The 17,211-nt window shown below is 39.0% G+C and overlaps 1 protein-coding gene across 2 annotated transcripts in view; it reads right to left on the reverse strand.

Moving 5' to 3' along the window:
* Positions 1-17,211, reverse strand: part of MDFIC2 (MyoD family inhibitor domain containing 2) — a 44,480-nt gene that overhangs the window by 11,964 nt on the left and 15,305 nt on the right. Inside the window, exon 2 of one of the 2 annotated variants that reach the window (XM_074879682.1) lies at positions 6,663-6,701. The exons of the other annotated variant lie outside the window; for it this stretch is intronic. Within the exon in view, the coding sequence (XP_074735783.1) occupies positions 6,663-6,701 (39 nt within the window). The remainder of the gene's footprint in view (positions 1-6,662; positions 6,702-17,211) is intronic. 2 annotated transcript variants of the gene reach the window in all.

A 17,211-nucleotide genomic window follows, 5' to 3' on the forward strand; every position in this document is an offset into this window, starting at 1 on the left:
TAATTCTATTAAATTGCCTGCATATAGTCCATTGGTTCTGGCTTTGCTAGCTGAAGAATGGAAGAGGTGAAAGTTAAATATTGGCCATGTGTGTCATTCCCTTTGAAGAAAATGGGAGCCATGTGCACTCACCTAACAGCAAAGTTTGGCCCCAACTATGATTTCACAGCTGGGCCCTAACTTCAGGAATGCCAAAGCACTAAATGACTCAATTGAGTAATCTGATCAATGCTGTATTTTCACTGTGGATTTAAACTGCACACACAGCAAGAACAGAGTTAGTTTTCTTCTCTCTCAAAATCACTTTTCTCTGTAGATTTGATAGCATAAATATGAAGTTTTGCTCTCATCACACAAATAAGTGAAATGGCAGAAAACGTATGTCAAATAAAATGCACAACATTACATCCTTTTTACTTTTTCGAGGCTGTTTAAGAAAATGGTTTCATTAATTTTGACTGAATAAAAGGTTCCTTTAAGGGATTTCAATAGGTGACATGAAAAGTGTTAATACAAATGATCAAGACAATGGAGGTTAAAACTGTTTTGAAAATATGTTTCTTTTATAGATCTCAGCTGTTGGAAGAGTTACAGAATAAATATACGGTAGTGCTGACATTCAGTGCTGTTTCATCTTAGCAAAAGAGTTTTTAATAAAGAAAATTCTTTTCAAAGAATGCTTTCTGCAGCCAGTCTTCAGAAAGAGGTTTTCCCCCCTCCTAGTTTAACAAAATTAAAGTAATTTATGTCATATTGATATGTCGATATGTTTTTCAATAAACTTTTTCATAGAGATTTTTTTAAAATTCTCTTCACTTTAAAAATTATAATTATATGTCTTCCTCCCACTTTGAAAATGGCACAAGGTGCTCATTTGCAGAGCTCTACTGTTCAAATCTTCACTGAGAATAGAAATGTCATGACTCAGTTAACAATGCTTTATTATTCACATTGATCTTTTTTTATAGTGTTCTTTATCTCAAAAACATTGTAAATCAGATATCTTCCTCCCACTCTTTTGTTCATTTGCAAATTTTTATTATTCTAGTTTAAAAAAGCAATGGAGTGTCAAGAGTCAGTGTATATTGTTTATGTTCCTTTTTGCTTTAAAATTACTTTTAACTATAAAAAGTAAGATGTACAGCAGGAAAAAAAAAAAGCTGGATTTAAGAATACTTAAAAAAGAATTGAAGGGATCAGTGTGAATTTTATGTTGTTTGCTTACACTTTGGAGTTGTAACAGACTTTGCAAGAAGGAGGACCAAACACTTTATGAAAGGGGTTTTATGTGCTAATTCAAAAGTCCCTATTGCATCAGACATCATCATCCATGTTAGACACTGGACATAATTCATGCTCTCAGTGAAGACAATAGCAAAATTCCCAACTGCTTTTGTAGCACGTTCACTGAATGGTTTACAGGTGCCTGCCCACAGACGTCCACTCTCCATCGCTGTGTGTCAGAGCTTGGCGCCAGGTCCTCAGGAGCCCTTGGCTGATAAGCGCCAAGATAAATCACTGAGTTTCACAGGAACTTCACAGCTTTGGTATCAAGTGTTAACTGCAGCAGAAACGTAACTTCAGCTGGTCGCCAGGCAAGGCAATCACTGAAACCTATGGGCCAGGGTGCGGGATACGGCCCTGCATCCTCTGAGAAGGCTGTGTCGGAGCCCCCAAGGTTTGTTTCTAGATTGGATCTTCCAAATTCTCCTTTAACCACTGTTTTCTTTCCTACCAAGTTTTTCTTTAGGTCTGTATTTATGTTCTGGCTGTTGTGACTGTATGAAATGGCCTCCCTGAAATAAATCCACTATAGCAATTGGGGCTAGTCCAGAGAACAGCAGGATCTCATGGCATTTCACATGCTGCTTGCTGATAGGTAGCTTTTTTTTTCTGTTGCCTGTTTTGAATTAATTTCCTCCAGTTTATGCACAGGGCATCCTGGCACCCTGTTGTTACTCCAGCAGCTCTTGAAAGAGATCATCCTCTCTGGGAGTCTCTGAGAAGGAGTGGCTATTTTTGAAGTTGAATTTAAGCCCCAGATTGGATTTTTGGATCTTGTAGGTGGTGTGGCAACTCTATCACATGAAACAACCTTAAAAAGCTTTTGTAAAGAAAAATAAAGTCTTATTTCCATATTCTTTTATTTCCTTCTTTCTGTTTCAAGGCTGCACTCTCCTGACATTTTTCTGAAAGGGATAATTAGACAAACTCAGAGCAAGTAAGTCTCAAACTGGACCCAATCTGAAAACACACAGCCCTGTCCTTCTCCCTCCAAGTCGAGGGCTAAGCATCTATTTGTTTTTATAAATGTCTGTGGGTCAACCCAACCACCATAGGGCTATGCTAGTCCCTGTCCCCTCCCTGGACTGCAGGGATTTGGGATGCACAGCCCCACACAGCATCCCTGAGGCCACCCCACTGATGGGGCTGCATGGACACCCCCACACCAGGTGCTGGGGCACGTCCATGCTAGTGCTCATGGGCAGCTGCTTGTTGTATTGCTGGGATAACTCAAAACTCTCAAATTCTCTTTATTCATTACTGCAGAGTGTGAAGCTTGAGATTTTGATGCATTACCTTATCTGAATTGATCGTGTTGTTTTCAAATTAAAGACAAAGCCAAACATTATTATTATTATAATCCTTGCCTCAACAGCACCGCTGCATTAATTCGGTCTTCCTTCCTTCCTCTCATGATTAATTACTCACCCCATCAATGAGGTTAAGACTGTCTGCCAATATGATCAAGTTTCAGACACAAAATCCTAACCAGAATGGAGTAGCCAGCAGTAGACAGGGCTTTATTTAATACACTGGCACTGTAAGTAAAGGTAGGTATCACCCATGGACATGCTGTGTAATTGCTCACTCTGTTTAGTTTGGGAAATTTATAGGTAATGTAAAACAGAAAATACTGAGGTTACAATTTTTTTTTTTTTTCAACGTAAAACTCCGTGTTATTAAATTTGGAAAGCACTTAAAATTCTCAGTTTTATTTTTGGTAAGCACTATGTATTGAAAAACGAAAATGTCAGAGGGATCTCTAGGCAGAATTTGTGAACTTTCCAATGAAAAGACAGCACAGTGTCTTCCTTTCGTGTCCCAAGGTCTTTGGCAACTGTGCCACTTTCTGAATGACCCTGAAGTTATGTGCCAAGAGTTTATTCCCAAAACAGGTATTACACGTGGTTATGGTCACAAAGATATCCTTGCACAACGTTAATGCCAGAGGAGCTCTGAGGCTGTCAGCATTTTGATTTGGTGGGGGGAAACACCATCAAAACCACATATATTCTCAAAATATATCCAAACAGTTCAAACACCGTCAGAGCTGCAATCACAGAAGATGCAACATTTCACATAGACGGTCCTTAAAGCTCTGCTTGTGGTAAATTGGCATGTGATAATATATGAACTACAAAAGCCCATGTCTTCTAATAAGTTATAAAAGATTTTATTTTATTTGAATCCAATAATGAGTGGCAATTTGTGAGAGTCTTATGTCTTCTAGAGACTTTCCTAGCAAACACTTCCATTTTTATCTCTCTAATCTGCATGCCATACTGGAACACAACTGGGAGCTGGACTTGTCCGCTGTAGCAAACATTATTAATCTTATTACCATCTGAGCACCTCCCCAGGTGCTGCTGAGCAGCCTTTGCTGGACTGTGCTGAAAAAACATTTATTTAGCTCCGCAAGGGCCTGATCCAGTATCACCAGATGTCAATGGAAAGATTGCCAGGGAGCTCAACAGATCAGGCTCCAAAACAACCTCCAATATGGTAGCCTTCTCTGGGTTTCTTCGCTCTTTTCCTTAGAAAGAGTTGTAGACAAAGCAATTAGAAATATCTGAAGCAGAAGTTGTACCATGCTGTACATCTTTTCACAAAACATTTTTTTCCTGGGGGACACCAAAGATGCAGAACATCTATTCTGGGGGCACACAGATGAGATCCACTGTTTCTTAATTATGTAATAAGTACTTTTAGGACAGTGTAGTCTTGCCAGCTCTGGCAAAGGCAAACATGGTAACTGTTCTGCTCACAGTATTAAATACACTTCTCTCTCTGTGCAGTGGAAGGATGTGTTTAAACTCGCAGTCTATCACTATTCCTGGATAGTGTAGGAGAGTCCAGGAACACTCAAGATGTCTTTTCCTGCGTATATTAACTTGTTCAGAACAAAATAGTGTTCTTAGAAAACATGAATCTTATGGCAGAAAAAAGTTTCCTTCAGGACTGTGCTACAAAGGTTTCCAAACCAAATGCTTGTTCATTTGGGTGCATGAAATATTAGGTTCAGCCTGCTCACAAGCACAAACACGTAATTTCTTCTCACCGTGGCACCTTCACTGTGGTCATTTCCACCTGGCTTTGTAATGTTGGCAAGTGCAGTACAAACACAATGTCTTCATTATACGAGCTTTCAGAGGAGAGCTGCAGAGTTCCTGCAACCTCAGTGAAATGCCAGCCTCTCCCCAGCGCCGGCTGTTTGTCCTGCTTTGCAAGGAGCTGCACTCCCAAGGAGTTTTGCTAGTGTCAGATGTGAGCAGTGAACACCAGAGGTTTCAGGTGTTGCTAGACGGTAGGTCATCACCTTCCCACCCTTCTGTGGACCACACACAAGGATCAAAGGGTTAGTTGAGCAACCTTCAGTGCACTGAGCTTGCCAAAGCCCCAGGAGCGGCATCCCTCATCTGCCCCCCTCGGTGCTGCCCAGGCATGGGGGCAGGTGAGAGCTCAAGTCCCTCCTCAACACTTCCTCATGTAAAAACTTTCACTGAAGCTTTTGCTCAGGTGTACAACCCCTTCCAAGAAAGGAGGTCACAGCCCAGGCCCTGAGAGGAGAAAGTGGGTGTCAATGAAACAGAAGAGGTGTCACTGTTATAAACACAAATTAGGCAAAATCTAACCCTCATTAATCCTTCAGAGCAGGGCCTCTGGTTTGTTCTTTTTTCAATCTATTCTGTATTCAAAGCAAGTACATTTTTTCTGTCACTATATCGCTATTGTTAACAACTATAAATGTATTAAAAACACAGGGGCATTTTACTATGTGTATTGTGCATAAGAAATATTGTTACATGACAAGCTCCAATTGGCAAGTGAAAAGAGGTTTTATTGAAGGAAATAGCAGTAGCAAACAGTGAACTATGCAGAATAATGGTAATTGTTCCTTTAACATTGGCAGCGCGCGTTCACTTAATATGACTGCTCCTCTGTCTCTGCCTCATCCAGACCCAGAGGACCTGTTAGACAAGCAGGCAGCCACCTCTCTCTGGGATCAAGCTGTCAATGCAAACTTGCTTTCTTTCTATTTCTCGGAGCTAAGCTATACCCCCAGAGCTCCTGAAGCTTTTCCTGAGTGAAAGCTTTAAAAAAGCTCCATTCTAAATTACATCACACGAGCTGTTCTCTTCAGACTGACAGAACAAAAGCAGGGAGGGGGGGTAAATGCCAAAAGTACCATCTGAATGACTTCTAAGTCGCACAGAATGATTTACCTCCTTATCCTTTATCAGAGCAGACCAACATCATCTTGACCTTGCCTACCAGAGCCCCAGCAGTGTCCTCTAACTAACAGAGAAAGTTTGCATCGTGTGTGTTTGCAATACAAATAAATGCAGAGCTGTTGGGTGCAGGGTTTTTGCTTGCAACAACAGGGTCATGGGTGCTCCATTAAGAAAGGTTCAAATGGGGGCATGGTGCTTTCTAAACTTTTTTAAATGACATGGTCTCTAACACAGCCAACTCATCATTACTGGAAGACCCCAGCCTATGGGTGCTGTACAACCTTGGTGTGCTCACATTCTAATCAGCAACACCCCAAATAATAGACATGGTGAGGGCTGCTGAGGGCCACTGCCAAAATCTGAAAGGCCTCTCGGTGTGCCTCTAGCTGGAACTTCCCAATTAAAGGTTGTCATCAGAAGTAAAGGAAGCAGAAAAGCATTACCCACTTCTGCTGTGGCTGAGTAGAAAGTGGATAAATTGGCATATCTGCCCCTTCTAAAGGCTTTCAGGTGGTATGGATTGGTTCAAGAACCCTCACTCAGGAAAACATCCTCAGCTGGGAAGGGAGGGGCCATGGGCCTTCCCTCTTCTTCAGCAGATAAATAAAGGTAAAAGGAAGAGAGCAATGTTATGACTGTTCTCCAGGTAAGGTGTAGAATCAGCAGCTCTTGTAAGGTAGCTAGGTGCCAGTTTAGGGGTTGCCTGATCCCAGAGTAATCCTCTGAGGTCCTGAAAATTGAAATAAGCAGGTTTTTGTGTGGCTTGTAGGCTGATTCTTTTGTGTTTCTTACTAAATTTTTATAAGAAAATGATTGTGGGGTTAAGAACTTGTAATCCTCATACTCCAAAGTTTGTGGGGTTAGCCCACTGCACAGCACTTCCATGCTTGTTCTGCTGTTTTGAGTAAACCTTAAAGTGCTTCTTTGTCATTCATACAAATAATAGTCTCATTTTAAAGATGGGTTGAAGGGTGAAACAGATGATGAGTCAATATTAAGGCAAAAAATGTTGCTTACAACCCCATGGAATTAGAATAATGGAGCTCACTTTCTTGCATGAAAGGTGCTGCTTCAGTAGTTTGCAAAGATGTGATGCCACACCACATGTACTGCGGGGAGAAGGAGCTGAGAAGGTGGGGGACTTACCTGACTCTCCAAGGGGCTGTAGGATGGGGCTGTCCAGTTCTGGAAAACAAGAATGGGAGAGGAAGGCTTCACTAAGCAGGAAAAGCTCCTCAACTGGTGAGGTGGCTTTGTTATCCCATACAGGCACCAGGTTTTTGAAAATGCCTCAAAACTGCATTGTTATCAGAGGAAAGAGAAGTCAAGCTACTGGGGCTGGAGATTTAGTCCTCTAATTGATTTCACAAGTATGGAAAAACCAGCTCTTAATAGAAGCTGGGAGATACCTCTTCCCTTTAAGGATCCAGTGTCCCCTGGCCTCTCACTGAGATGATTTTTTTTCCCCAGGGGACACAGGCAGTTTTCATATGGTCAACACAACTTTTCTTACCCAGAGGAGCAGAGACTCCCTGAAGATCCTGATTCACTAATGCAGAGTTCATCCCTGGGTTTCTGAGTGAGTAAAGTTTATGGTTTTTGCTATGTCTTTTGTTGGCTCATGTCTGTTGTCTTCACACACCTGATCAGTGAAATGGCTCTGTCTCGATCCATAAGGGACCAGCCTAATGCCTGTTAAAGCTGATGGAAATGTCTGGCTTCAGGGCATAGTATATCAGGTGTTGTATCTGCTTCCTATGCCAAATTGTGAAAATCTTAATTAGGCAAAATCTTCATTAAAATAATTGCAACCAAGGAAAAGACTGGTAATGAACCTGAATACAAACCTCATCATTGTGTGCTTTATCATACCCCTGTTTCTACCAAGGGTATGTCTGAAAATGCTGGATTTCTAGTTTTTGAAGTTAACGGAATAAGTTATTAAATATAACCACTGTAATACATGGTCTAGTTTTCTGAAACATGGCTTTAGGATATGGTGGAGGTTCAAGTTTAGTTCGCCCATCTTTTTTTTTCTGTTTCAGCATGGCAATACTTCCTGCACTTTTAGGTATACTAGGGTTTTGCACTGCCTTTCACCACCATATTATCTGAGTATCCCAAAATCAGTAATGATAGCAAAGCAGAAAACTTCACGGTGTTTGTAGCACTCTGCTTGGAGGGGAAGCCATAGGTCTTATCTAAATGACTGAATACTTGGGTGGCATTGTGGTGTGGGGCTTTGTGCCACACAGGGGTCACTCAAAGAAATAATATTCTGTAGCTTTTTCAGTAAACCTGGATCTGAATGCAAATTGTAAAAAATACTAAACCACCTTGTAAATTTTAAGTTGTGCTTGTAATAGTGGCAACCACAAGCTTGCTTGCTTATAAAATGAGGTGCCATGATTCTATTTCTAGGCTCTTGATTCAAGCACAGCTGGCCTTTCCACAGACAGCAGTGAATCTCCTCATGGCACAGGGGCAAGTGTGCTTGCAGGCACAGGCTTGTGAGTCTCTGACTCTGACACTACGTCCACAAGCAAGACTTGGAGTCCCTGGGGCAATGTGTGGCTGAGAAGGGATTAATTTGCTTATGCCACCATGCAGACCACACTACCCTCCAGTGATTCACATCCTGTATTGCTCTACCTGATATGCTGCTAGCTACATGCTTTGGGATGACATAGTGAATTATTTGCTCTCATCTGGACTGAAGTCCAGAAAGTTTACTTAGAAATCCGTAGATAACTTTTCTCCCTTTTCTTCTACAAGCATGTGTAAGCCAAGTTTTATGCTCTCCTTGAGCTTTACTAAAAAGAGAACAGAAACGTATGCCTTATTCCGTGCGTTTATTTCAAGCCGTGATTCTTCTGGGAAGTGTGATTCGCTTACATCTTTCCATAACAAATGACAATGGTTAAGGTTGCATCTCTGCCAACCTCTTTCGAAGTGGTTTCAAGTAGTTTACTTAAAGAGGGATTATTTCAACTGCGATGGTATATGAGGCAGCTCTGAGGTAGTGTTTAGGTTGCACAGAACAAGACCACCTAACATTAGCTTAAGGCAGGAAATTTAAGGTCCAACAGACAGTAAGATCATAAGAGTGTAGAGTGAAAGTTTTCAAGTGTGTTGCACCTGAAATAAAAATAAATTGCTTGACTTTTCCTTTCTTGATTGTACCAGAAAGACTGGGGAAGGCTAGCAACATCACCTGCCTGTCCCTCAGTGAGTGCTTGCACTAACCATTCAATTCTTGTGTACCTCAAATAATCCCCTACAAAGCAGAGACATTTAATAGTTCCTAATCATATATTGACTGTCTGGGTGCTGAAGCCATGTCTGCAAGTTAATATATGCTCTGTAAATGTAGTTGTCAGTGTCTTCTGGTTGCCTTGTTCAGTTTCAGAAAGTCTTAAATTTTCATGCAGCAAACTTCCTACAGCTATTACAGCTTATGGTCACTAGTTAGCTACAGCAGGAAGGTCAGACTTTGGAGACTGTAGTTGCTTTTCTGCCTGTAGGTTTCCTCCCCCTTCAAGTCTGTTTTCTACTCTTGACAGTACCCTGCCTTCTGTTTAAAGGCATTAGTAATACCAAATAAAGCTAAAGATGCTTGTTATAAAAACTAAGTTGTTTCCTTTTTAATCAGAGCACATGGTTATACCAGGTTTGGCATGAAGAATCTGTGTATGTGTCTGGTTTAGGGCACAGTAAGCTGATCATTTGTTAGAAGACTACTGCATTACATATAATTTTGCTTTTAGTTGTACAATATTCTGGGAGGTTGGTACAAGCATTGGTAATCTAATTTTTGCTTGGTTGGAGGTGTTGGAAATATAAAGAATGGGAAATAAGGCTTTTGCCATGTGTGCTGAACTGTGGTTTGGTAGCAGCAGTTGTCTTGTAGTGAAGCGGCCATCAAAACCTTTCTTGGGGTGGCAACAAATGAAAAATAATCTTCAGAAAATATATCAGTTTTCAAAGAGTAAAGAAAGATGCAGCAATTATTGAGACACAGGTTTGCAGTCTGTTTCTGATTATCCTTTTGGCTGGAGAGCTGGGATTTCTAATTGTAAGGTTAAGGAATCCTTTTTATCTATCTCTTGCCTCCTAATCCTATGCTAGACAGTATTGTTTTCTGTGCCTTTTGTCTTCTGGGGAAGGAGACAATCTCTGGCTCATGTGAACATCTTGTTAAAGTCTGCTGAGGATTAGGGGGTGTGACAGTTTTCTTGCTGAGCCTTTTTATTGGGGATTTTTATGCCTGCTTTTCTGGGAGGTCTTTGAAATGTCTTTTATGTAGCAATCATTTCACTCTTTCTTTGTTGTCTCAAATGTTGAGGCTGTATTCTTCTCATCTGTTCCTGTTTATATTCCATACTAGCTGGTCATGACAGTTTAGCTTGAAACTATCATCACACCGCATGCTTCTGAATCACAGGAGTGTTGTGAACTGTTCTAGGACAGTTGCAAAATCGAGTTTTGTTTTAGGGCATCTGAAGCTTTAGCATGGTTGTTTAGTATGAAAGGCTGTTAAAGAGGTTCCAGATGAAAAACAATAATCTAGGAGCTGGACATTTCAAGTGTCCACAGCTAGGTATAGGCATTTAAAAATGCTGTTGCTATAATGAGATAGGCCCCCCCTTAGGGTGGTGTTCATCATACCAAGCTGCGGCTGGTATGATAGGTGTTCAGTCTAGTCTAAACGCCTACAACAATCAATGGAAGAGACAAACCTGTCCTGCTGATGGCAAGTCATCCCATCTTGACAGAAGAGTTTAAGCCAGGTAAAAATTGCTCTTTGGAAGACTTGTTTTGTCCCTGCTTGCATCCCACCCACCTGCGGACAATATATAGATAATATGCAGACCAGAAACCAAATTTTTAGGTGACTAAAGTTAGATAATACAAAGACTAACCCTGGCCAAAGAAATTAAAGAACTTAGCTTTTCACAAGAAGTTTGGAAAGTTTTGGTAATTTCACATTTCAGTTTCAGAAAGTTATGGGGTTGGTCAAGGTACTTAAGTACAGGTAAAACATGAGATTTTTGTTTCCTAAAATATTTACTAAATCAATGTTTCGGTGTCTTGAGTGGCTATCTTAAGACATGTGGATTTCTTATATCCTTTTTTTAAATATGAGATGGTAAGCACATTATTACTGATTTCCAACAGGGCTTATTTCTGACACTGTAAGCTCAGGTAGCAGCTGGGGAGATCCCAGATTCACTGTTAACCAAGGAGCCAGGGTTATGTGGTCTTGCTGATAATGGAGGAATTGGAAGTAGGTTTCTGAGACATTTGTATGGAAAAACTGGTTGCACCACCTTCTCTGAGAACATTGAGGTAAAATTTGTGTTTTCATGAAGTCATTGTGAAAACTGAGTGACTAATGTGCACAAGATGCTGTTTCGAGTTTAGCTAGATTAAAAAAATTTAGTTTCACTAAACAGTGTATCATATCGTTACAGAGGAAGAAGCTACCTGCTTAGATGTTTATCTTTTCCTCCAATAAATACCTTCCTAAAAGCTGGGGTTTTTTTCTTTCCCTATCAAAAAGTTGCCCCATGTAACACAGCATTTCCACCTGCCTTTGCTTGTCTCTAGCCTAATTTTTAGTGTCTAAAGCCATATATAATATGGTTCCATTTCACACTTAACCACAAAACCCATTCTTCCAGATATGATCTCCGTTTATTTTATATCGCACATCTTTTTCTTGAAGTATTTTATATATTGCATAATATGCAATGATACGGCACTGATGTTTATCAAAATTGTTTCACACTGTACCTATTTCTATTCCTGTCTTTTGGATCAAGTACAATACTGCTGGAGATTAATACCACCTTTTAAAATAGGTTTAATGTGTTTGTTTTCTTACCACATTCACTCCATCCACTAAGTTGTTATATGGATTATATTTAATGGGAATCTTGTGGGACTATCAAAGGGCATTTATTTTCTATTGAAATAACAATTAAGATAACACACAACTAATACAGTAATCAAATAAACGTGACAAATAACAAACTTTTTTAAAGCTGCAGAGGCATGCTAACAAATCTATTTGATCAATATATGGGATGTGAAAAAAGAGGAGACAAGATTGACTGATGAATAAAATGGAACTGACACAAATAGGCTGACAGCCAGTCGCAAGTCTCTTTAGGGCAAATGCAATTAACTTAGAATAATAGACTCAAATTTGATGGTTAGAAATGCATTTTTATTAACAATCACAGCCTGAATCATTATGCACTCTTATGAATAAAACTGTAGTTATATTGAAAGTCTGTGTATACATGTATGCATGTACATACAAAAAAGCCTTGTTGAAGAAGAGCTTTATTTTTGTGACAGAATAGCTGTATGAGATTTAAAATATAAAGCATACACAAGTATAAATCTAAATATTCAAACCAGTGATATAAAAATCACATATGCAGTGTGCTAGTATTAATGATAAAGGCAATAAGCATCAGTCCCAGGGCTGCTTGTTCTTTTGGGATGTGAAATTGCAATCAGGGATTTACAGATTTCATTCTGAGGCAGAGAAGTCATTACTAGAAACATAAGCTCATTCTCTTTACTTTAATAGCTATTTTAAATCATTCATTTAGAAAATACATTAACTATTTATTGTATAGGCAGTACATTTCTATTGGCATTCCATTTTCATGCACTTTTATAATCCTTTTTAACAAATTATTTTATTAAAAGAAGATTAGAATTAGCAAAAGGATCCTACCAATTTTTGAAAATGCTACTCTTGAAGAAGGATATTTCCCATTATTAACAGGTATGCAGTATTAAAACTTTAAAGGGAGGGAAGATATTCAATTGCTAATGTGTCCTTTTTCTTTTGACCTTCATTGCAGAGGCTTATTGCTATTTGTAAATTACTTTCAAAATTATTAATCTCATTTAATTTCTGAATAAATATATAATCTTCTTTTTTCCCCAAAAAAATCCTTGGGATTTAGATATGAAAAGAGCTGCCTATAGGATATGTTATGGTGCAAATGTCTTTTATTTGTGGGAAAAGATAAAATACATCATTTAATGCAGAGAAACTCTACATGGTATTAGCAAAGTATAACATGAATATGAAACCATGATACCTGCAATGCTTGGAGCTTAAATATCTTGAGAAAAAGATGTAATCGCAGGAAGTAAAACTGCATGGGAAATTGTTTAAATCCAGTGTTCTCCAGCTCAGTGTCCTTGGTGGATGACAACTGGCTGGCCAGTAAAACATGATGCTCTGTAGTCGTCTACAGCATGAAGAAGCTGGTGTAAAACATCATCATGGTTCTCAGGCAGTTTCTAGGGTTGCTGAATTGGATCCAAGAAGCAACCACACTCTCTTTTCTGCACTTCAAAGGTGGTTTTAATCCTCCCTGTTTCTCAGCAGTGAGAAGTGCGCAGATGTACTGGGAAGGCAAACCACCTCGTGTCTGGTAGGGGAAGAGGCCCATGGAAACCATTCAGAACAGGGACAGCATGTGGCTGGGGAACAGATTTTTCTGGTAAACACCTGGTGTCTGGGGAATGTGTAGACTGCCATTTTGGTTTTCTGCCTCTAGCCTTAAAGTCATTGCCATGAGGAAAAAACTTCTCAGGAACTCCAACAGTTGCTGAAGGCTTTCCAGCAGTTTTTTTCTCCTCTCATAATCTATTCTAGATACTCACAGCAGCCCACCACAACATTTCCTGATCTGGCTTCTTGAATAGCTGATATTGCCTATTCTTAGAGATAAGATGGATGGATCACATGTTGTTCTAGCACCACCAAACCTGGTGTGTGCCCAAAAAGGGAATAATACTGTTGGGTCTAGCGTAGTTGTTTGACAGAGAAATTGTTGAAAAATGCTCAGAGACTTGGGCTGTTAAAGATTTCTCACAGAACTGCGTTTGGTGTAGAGGGAGTCTGAGTAGTTAAAATTACGTTATCTATTCAATTTCTCCTTACCATTTCTGTAGATGTGTCACTGGAGACCGATGGAAGAAAAGTTACTACTTGAATCTGATGCCAGAAAAAGAATATATGTTCTTTTATGACCACAGTTACTCAATATTTTAAATGAGAAACAGGTCTTAAAATAACTTATATGAAAGTTTTGGTAGGTAAACCAACAAAGGAAGAAAGACCAGATGATCTGCTGATTTAAATGAGGGCAGCTTCTTTGCAGTCAATGCGCAAGTAGTACAGGGGTTTGGGGCTGTGGGCTCAGTTCTTCCCTCTTGTTGGTTTTAGGCTAGTGAAATACTGATGAACTCCACACAATATTTCTTGATGTATGATGATGTAAGAGAAAGGAGGCTCAGGCCCTGCATGATGATAGACTAATTCTCCACTGATGTAATCATCCAACCAGAACAAGAATGACTCACTGCATCCATAAATATCTTGTGGCCAGCTTCTGATCATGTTTAAATTCGTTCACACCAACCTCGTCTCATTTGCTTGAATGGGCTTACTCCTGAGTTAGAATGATACATGTAAGACAAAATCCAGGCCCTTAAAAATCAAATCATAATTAGTTTCTCTTAATAGCTGCTCTATTAAAAAATGTCAGGTCTTCCAAAAAGTATATTAGAAAGAAAAAGAAGATGCTTTTAAGTGCATTAGGTTTTTTCTTAATCCAGCAGTGGTAGACTTGGTGATGTATCATACTTACAATATGTTTCTATTGGCATTCACGTTCCATGTTTTTATATTCCCTTTCAGAAGTTATTTCATTAAAATAAGATTAAAATTAACAAAATGTAACTACCAGGTTTTGAAAATATTATCCTGAAAAGGATATTTCTCCCCAGCACCCGCCACTTATGTTCTACTCTATCTTAAACTGCTCAAGTTCAGAACTCTGATTTCACTATTTCATGCTCCCAGAATATGAAAAGATTCCATTCCCCATTGGTTTACACTTTCCTCAGTTTTTATCTTTTACAAATATGGCTTGGCCAAGATGTTCTCGATGAAACAAAAATACTTTCGCTTTACTTTCTGTTCACCTCATCCTCGAGCAGGTGCCAGGCAATCTGCGGTAGCTGTTCCGCTACCTGAGAAGTGTTCATATATAGAAACACCAGGCCAGCCTCCGTTGTCACGGCATGGAAAGCCAAAAATAGATGACATGAGAACATATTTCTTCCCATGAAGATTTCTGCAGCTATGTGAAGTCTTCAGATAAGCAGGTTTTAGTGTTAGAAAAGAATAGTGTTGGAATGAAGAATCTAGACTATATATTTATAATATAAAAATAGTCTCTATAATATATGTTTGATTACATAGAGATAGACAGACATATTTGACTCTTCCTCCTTCCCTCAGCAATGAAGAGTTGTGCCAACAACTGCTCCTCCATGTCAGGTGTATGCTGTTTCGACCTATTAGCATGGTTGGAAAGCCACAAAAAAGTAAATTGCTTACAAAAAGCCATATTTGTAATTTATTTAATTGCACAGCACTGATTTTCTGTGTGATTCAAGACTATTCTGAAGACTGAGTTGCACTAGACATCATGTTGTGTTAGTGCCACTGGCATGGGAGAAGATGGTATATTTTAAAGCCAAGGGACGGTGCCAAAAAGAATTACAGATGATACATCTGGAAAGGACCTCCTAGTTCAGCTAGTACTGGCCTGCATGACATAAAAATCTCTGTAGGCTAATCCCTTAGGTGTTTTCCCCCTCATTTCTTCTTGGACACAATCAAGCGACAGTGTCTGAAATGCTCTCTGAGGCAGAGCATTGTCTAATAGTTCTTGCTTGGAAGATATTTCCTTACTATCCAAGCTACCTTTTTTAATTTTCCCAAATAAACATAAGGGCAGGTATCCTGCTGTAGAAGCAGAAAGACATGCAATGGGGTAAGTAAATTCAAGTGGACTAAAGCAGTCAGCACTGCAGCTTTTCAAAACTTGATTTTTCTGGAATAATTTGTTTCTTCCCTGGTCTTGGTGGTGCTGCTTATTTATGCTTTTCTTCATAGTAATGGGTCACACTTTGTTCTTTCGTGGTTTTTTTATACCAAATGTCTCTTAAAGACACTGAGGCAATGGATGTTTCAGTTAGGACTGAAGTTTGCTAAGGTTTGATAGATATTTTAATAGTCAGGGTCAGTGATGATAGAACAAGAGATTGGTTCTGCTTTAGCTTTATGACAGTGTTAAAAAAGTTCTCTGGCTCCCAGATAACATCTAACAGGCCCTATACTGCAGTGCAAAATTATGGTTAAGACTCGGCTGGTGGTTATTATCCAGTAAATGTTCAACATATTTTAGTAGTGCGTTAGTACAAAGTTAACTGCAGTGACTGGTGATTTCTGCCATGGCCAGAAATCTGTCAGACTAGATGCTCAGTGCAGATACAGTTGAAACAGTCTTGTCCCTGAAAACTTGAGGTCTACGTAGGTAGCTGAATCGTGATGATTTTACAGATGACAAACTGTGATGTGGACATGGATTTTTCTTCTTTTTTTTTTCTAAAGAACACAAAGGCAGCCTAGGAATAGCCAGGTACAAAACTTTGGTTTTGAGTGTTAAATGGATAATAAAAAGCATATCTTTCTCCATTTTTAAATAGTCTTAGGTATAACATTTATGCTCTATATTTCTTAAAAATCCTTGCTTTAAAATCCTTTTCTTCTGTCATCAGGGATAGGACTACTTTGATTCACTTTCTAGGTGGCTTTTCAGCTGTGTATAGTGTATCTTTTTAATTCCTTTAGGTTCAGTTTGAATTCTTCATAGAAGAACACTTATGTAATTTCAGTGAAACTTCAGATGTTCTCCCAAGAGGTGAATTTGTGCGGGTTGCCATTATGCTTCTCTTCAAACTATCTCTCCAAAAATATTAAGAAAGGAAAACCACAAAATTGCACTAAAATGGAAAAAACACCTGTAAAAAATGTTGCTTTCTTGTGAAACTAAACAGAACAACTGTAACTATCTTGGAAATCAGAGTAGTCTATAGAGTTTTGTGATTTTTGGGAACAGGCTATTCCAGTACAATTATCCTGTCTGACTGGAGCTCATAGAACCACCCTCATTAATTTTTCCTTCAGAGGGATTGCATTAGTGAATGCAGTCAAACCCCACCGCATATCACCAGCGGCCTCCGTCTTTAAAGCTAGGTGCTGCTCCCTGGGAGCCAAAGGGAGTTTTGCCATCGACTTTAATGAAAGTAGGAACAAGCCCTTTATTTGCAACTTAAAGCAAGTAGGTTAGAATTATGAAGAATGATTATTTAAAATAGCAATGATGTAATATCAGTGTCAATTCCATTATTTTAACAGATGTAAATTTGCTCTGCTCTTGAACTCTGGTGAATTTTAATGGCAATATTAAAGAGATACTATTAAGACTACTTAAAAGAACTATTTGTAAAAAGTGTCTCCAGTTAGGGGGGGGAAAGTTTAAATTGCTTTTTTATTCAGTCTGCACAATTATTTATTTGAATGGGTTTGTATATTACAAATTAATATGTATTAGAAACTGAAAAGATCACACAATAATTCGAATAGTCATTGGATATGGGAGAGCTTGTACTATTAGACAAAGCAAATAGACTTCTTATCCAGCCATAGTTTAGGTAGTCTTCATCATAAGGCAAATAAAGATTTTATGATATACATTATGGACAATGTACATGAAGAAAATAGTTGAAAATCAGCTGTCTAAAT

This window comes from Strix uralensis, chromosome 10 (assembly GCF_047716275.1).
Source record: "Strix uralensis isolate ZFMK-TIS-50842 chromosome 10, bStrUra1, whole genome shotgun sequence".
NCBI lineage: Eukaryota > Metazoa > Chordata > Aves > Strigiformes > Strigidae > Strix > Strix uralensis.